This window comes from Poromitra crassiceps (assembly GCF_964638095.1).
Source record: "Poromitra crassiceps genome assembly, contig: HAP1_SCAFFOLD_869, whole genome shotgun sequence".
Lineage (NCBI taxonomy): Eukaryota > Metazoa > Chordata > Actinopteri > Beryciformes > Melamphaidae > Poromitra > Poromitra crassiceps.
The window spans coordinates 26819-32500 of record NW_028151540.1 but is presented as its reverse complement, the minus strand read 5'-3'; the positions used below and the strand labels follow the sequence as shown (position 1 = coordinate 32500).

General features: G+C 44.8%; 1 protein-coding gene across 1 annotated transcript in view; it reads left to right on the top strand.

The window, feature by feature from the left end:
• The window catches only part of LOC310771604 (receptor-type tyrosine-protein phosphatase mu), a gene marked incomplete at both ends in the record, with an annotated part of 30151 nt that extends 24674 nt beyond the window's left edge, over window positions 1-5477 (top strand). The window contains 3 exons of the mRNA XM_083664182.1: window positions 663-826; window positions 1138-1273; window positions 5424-5477. Coding sequence (XP_083520308.1) covers window positions 663-826; window positions 1138-1273; window positions 5424-5477 — 354 coding nt within the window. The remainder of the gene's footprint in view (window positions 1-662; window positions 827-1137; window positions 1274-5423) is intronic.
• Between the last annotated feature and the right edge of the window lie 205 nt (window positions 5478-5682).

Below are 5682 nucleotides of genomic sequence, written 5' to 3'. Positions count from 1 at the left end.
ATCACTGTTTGTCTACTTGAGAAATTATCCCACATAGAAAAAAAACTAGCATAACCCCAGTTGAACTGACCCTGGACCCCTGTTACTTTTGTCCAAACCAGTGACTTTGTAGGAAAGCATGAATCTCCTTAGTTTTGAACTAGCTGATATTACTGCACTGTACGGTGAAAGGTTCCTGACCCACGTCAGCTCCACCTGCACTCACCTGCATAAGCTCTTTACCCCACCCAACCCGGGCGGCCCGGGGCCATCGACAATTACTCCTCATACTGACATCCATGTCATAACTTCCTCTGGCCAGCAGAGGCACCAACATGAGAAAACACAAGAGTGTTAAGTGAAATACAATATTATCACATATGATCATTGGCAATTGGTTGCTGATCGTTATGTCCGTGTGTGTGATGGTTTTCGAGCCTGTATCTTTGATTGCCTCTCTGTACGCAGCATTAACTATGGTCTATCAGTCCATTGATCTTTATGTAAATGTGTCACCTTGATCCATCGCTTGTCCTACTTGTAGCCATCTAGGCTTAGTCCTATATCTTTGCTGTCTGATTGCATCTTTGCACAGCGATTACCCCCCCCCCCCCCCCCCCCCCCCACACACACACACACACATTTGTGTTACCCTGGGTTAACCGGCATCCCTCCCTTTCCAGCCCCAGGATGGCTACCGGATGGTGCAGCAGTTCCAGTTCCTGGGCTGGCCCATGTACAGAGACACGCCCATGTCCAAGCGCTCTTTCCTCAAGCTCATCCGACAGGTGGACAAGTGGCAGGAGGAGTACGACGGGGGCGAGGGACGCACTGTGGTCCACTGTCTGTAAGTTGCCCCCAACAACCAGTGCAGCAGGAGGTTCACTCTCAGCTGGCATTAAAGATGAAACAGCTCCACCTACTGACTGAAATGCTTTACTGTGTCAGGAGTTGATGAGCATGCCTCGACTCACATTTTCAGCTTTCTTTTTATTAACCCTTACCCTTTTATATCAAACTCAATTTTATCTAGCTCAGCTGAAATGACATCTGACCGAATTGATTAAACGTTAAGCTTAAAGATCAGTCTATTAGTTGACTATTCTACGACATGACATCTCCCCTCTATGGTCTAATGCTGCTGTGTGACAACTGCAGGAACGGAGGCGGCCGCAGTGGGACCTTCTGTGCCATCAGCATCGTGTGTGAGATGCTCCAACACCAGCGCTCTGTGGACGTTTTCCACGCCGTCAAGACACTGAGGAACAATAAACCCAACATGGTGGACCTACTGGTGAGGAGAACTTGCAGCAGATGGACACATGCATCAGACTTTGGTGAAACAGGATTTGCAAATTATTCTTAGATGTTTTTCACAGATGTTTTAACCTGCTCTGTGTGTGTTATTTGAATGTCCACTGTAGTACATTATGCTTTCCTGTGGTGGATAACTTACCTGACATTATCTGAACCATCCAGATGTAGCAAGCAGCTTAAAATGCAAAGAAATATTTGCAAATTCTATTTGACATAGGTCTGATTAAAGGATGGGTTTTCCGTGGGGAATATGAATATATATTAAATCTCACGCCCCTAAGGTTTTCGAATCCGTTGAAATTTTTGAAATTGGTGGTTTACTCACAGAGATATCAACCGAAATCCACTCTGTGTGTGGGGGGGGGTGGTGGGGGGGAGGTGCGGGTGCGGGGACTCGAAATACTACATTTCCCACAATGCACTGGGCTCGCGTGGCCTTCGTTTTCATGCCCACCCCTCAGGCATTTTGGCTGATATCAAACTCCAGTAGGTGGCGGTAATGCACATATATGTTTGCCAACCGCCATAAAACTCAAAGAAGAAGAAGAAGAAGGCTTCGACAATAAAAGATACAAAGAAGAAATAAATCGAAAATAAAATTGCCTCCAAATTGCACCAAATGTAAACGGTAGTATATATGTCGGGAGATGTCTTCATAAAAAAAAATTCATGCATTTTAAGGCATTTTCGTAGGAGTTACGCGCATCTGATGTTGTAACTATTTTCTGTAAAAATGTGTAAAAACGGGTACATTGCTCAGCATTGATTTCGTTACTTCAACCCACCTACTACTAGATGTAAAATTTGACGATCTTTCCAATGCCGCCAGTCCCGTGTCTATTAGTGCTTCCGTTCCCGAGATATGGTCTCTTTGCAAGGAACTATGGGAAGCTAATATTAGCTACAGCAGGCTAGGCGGTTGAAAAAGATGGCTGCCTTTTTGTTTTTGTCAAGGCCTCTGAAGGGGCGTGGAGGACCTCTAGAGGACAACAGTTGTAGTTCATAGGTGCACGACTTCCGCAAGGCGGGGGGTGTCGCTCTGACGCGTTTTGCGTCAGAGCGACATGGAAATAATGTGATAGATGCTTGATAGGCATGGCAGTGAATATCCAATTTCAAAAATTTCAACGGATTCGAAAACCTTAGGGGCGTGAGATTTAATATATATTCATATTCCCCACGGAAAACCCATCCTTTAAAGGGACAGTTCATCCCAAAATCAAAAATAGATATTTTTCATTTTACCTGTAGTGCTATTTATCCATCTAGATCGTTTTGGTGTGAGTTGGCTAGTTTTAGAGATATTGGACATAGAGATGTCTGCCTTCTCTCAAATACAATGGAACTGATGGCACTGGGGCGGCTGTAGCTCAGGAGGTAGAGCGGGTCGTCCACTAATCGCTTTGGATAAAAGAGGTCGGGGGTTCCATTCCCGCTTCCTCCAGTCTGCATGTCGAAGTTTCCTAGGGAAGATACTGAACCCCAAATTGCTCCTGATGGTGTGCCAGCACCCTGCGTGGTAGCCTGGCGCCATCGGTGTATGAATGGGTGAATGTACCCAGGGCCGCTGCTGGCCATTTGGGTGCCCTAAGCGTAATTGTTTTGTGGTGCCCCCCCCCCCCCCCCCCCCCCGCAAAACTTTCAATAACTGTCAAACGAAAGACTGCAAAATCATTAATTATGAACGATACTAGTGTATTTCACATTACATTACATGTGGCAAACAAACAATTGTTAGAATTACTGTACATGTCAGCAAACAAGTGATGTGATTGTTAAACTGTACATGCAAGCAGGGGCGGACTGGGATCATAATTCAGGCCAGGCATTAGATACCAAGCAGGCCAGGCCAATACGGGCTGACGTGTGTGCCGGCGTCCGAAGGGCGGCGGCGAATTTTTTGGGCTGTTTGAAGCCCAATTTGGGCCATTTAAAGCCAGATTTGGGCTGTTTGAAGCCAGATTTGGGCCGTTTGAAGCCCGATTTGGGCCGTTTGAAGCCAGATTTGGGCCAGTTGAAGCCAGATTTGGGCCGGTTGAAGCCAGATTTGGGCCGTTTGAAGCCCAATTTGGGCCGTTTGAAGCCCAATTTGGGCCGACTCCAATTTTACAATGAGATGCACCCACTTTAACCCTGAATAAAGTAATAAAACCACTAGTGAACCAGTAGGCAGCGCCTGGCCTGCTGTTCAGTGAGTGGCCTGACTGAGGGCACCAAAAAAAAAAAAAAAAATTTTTTTTTTTTTTTTGTTTTTTTTTTGGTGCCCTCAGTCACATGATGCCCTACGCAGTCTGCGTACTCTGCGTAATGGGGTGCGGCGGGCCTGAATGTACCTACTGATTGTAAAGTGCCTTGGATAAAAGCGCTATATAAATGCAGGCCATTTACCATTTCCAATCACTCAGCTTGTGGTGCTCACAGTGCCAATCAAATACATTTGAAAAACTCAACAGCAATGTATCTTTCCAGAAGTCATGACCCAGTTACTCAAGGACACCCACAGGCCTTGTTATGAGCAGTTTCATGTGGGAACTATTTTTCTTTTGATTGAACTACGCCCATTAGCTGCTAGCTGCTAAAATAGTTACTATATGAAACTGCTCGCAACAGGTCTCCTAGCAGCTAGCCAGCACCTGGTGCGGGTGTAATTTGGTCAAAAGAAAATAGTTCCTATATGAAACTGCTCACAACAAGGTTTGCGGATTATCTTGAGTAACCGGGTCATGTTGCGTTTTTCAAACATGTTTTTTTGGTGCTTTGAGCACCACAAGCCAAGTGCCTTCCAGTTCCATTGTATTTGAGAGAAGGCAGACATCTCTACGGCCGATATCTCCAAAACTTGACAACTCACACCAAAACGATCTAGGTGGATAAATAGCACTACAGGTAAAAGGAAAAATATGTTTTTTTGGAGTGAACTGTCTAGGGATGGGCATTTTAAGCAATTTAAATACTCGAGTACTCTCCTTTTATTATGAACGAGTGCTCGAGTACTCGCGCGGGGGGCGCGGGCTGTGATTACTATGGTAATACCTGAGCAGGGGTAATCTGCTGTGTATGGGGCTGTTCACACATAACGTTTGCATTTTTGCATGGAAAAAGCGCTACCTGGAGCATTTTTTTGTCAGGAGAGGGACTGACTGTGATATTAGGTGATGCTAAGCTAACATCTAAAGCCTACCTCAGACAGTATCTCCGATGGTTGGATGGATGGCATTAGCGCTTTGGAGCAGACAAGTTGTGAAACAAGCGAAGGCATTTCCAATACATGTCCATTGTTGCTGAATAGTGATCACCATGATGCGATTGTCTCCCAAAAAGTGATTCTTTCTCCACATTTCTTGTGACTAACATTATGGGAAACGACAGTGTACTCAGTAAACTAGTGCAACGTTTTGAATGAGTTTTATCGGGTGTGCGCTATGAAGAAGCGTGCTTCTCATTCGGGAGAATATCTCCAGCCACCATTTTCGGGAAGAGCTGGAAAACTTCAGGTTAAAACTTTCAAAATAATGTTACTTAAACAAAAGTAAATAGCTTATTGATGCACGTTGGAGGAGAAAAGGTATTTCAACGAATGAAGCAGCATCCTTGTATCAAAATACTCGTTGTGATGTTATATGGCGTGAAACTGTGGCTGTAACGCATTACTCAAAATAAATAAGGTTACAATAAGCGTTTTATTTTGAAAGCAACAAAGCGGATGACGTACTTGTACATTCTGGCTGACTTGACGCCCGGCCGTGCACTATGCTGCCAGATCCACATGACGATGCGTGCGTAGATCTTCTAGACCATTTTTAAAGGGGTGGGGAGTGGGGCGAGTACCCGAACAGCATAAACATTACTCGAGTACTGACGTTATAAACGAGTGCTCGAGTACCCGAGTACCCGAGTACTCACGCCCATCCCTAAACTGTCCCTTTAAAACTTCATAATGTTAGGTTGTAACCTTTTTTCCTATGGCGCTTTAAGGCTTTGAGGCTGCAGCAGGTGCGTAGAGAAATAAATCAGACTGAAAATAATGATAAAAAGCCATCTGTCCATTGTCAAAAATCATGTACAATTAATACACAGCCAAAATTATTTCATCCCTTGTTCCCATTTTGTTTCGTTTTGTCTTCTAGGATCAGTACAAGTTCTGCTATGAAGTGGCACTGGAGTACTTGAACTCTGGGTAACGTCCGGAGTTTCCGACCAGAGACTTTACATGTTTGGGACATGACAGAAGACTGCAGATCACATATGTGCATTGTGTGCATGCAGCTCCCTTGACCGGCTCTCTGATCTTCAGTTGATCTAGATGGGAAAGGTGGTAGAGTTGTACAGTGTTAATATTGCTGTCAGTACCAGCTAAGGAACCGAGCAGGAGCACAATGATTTTTT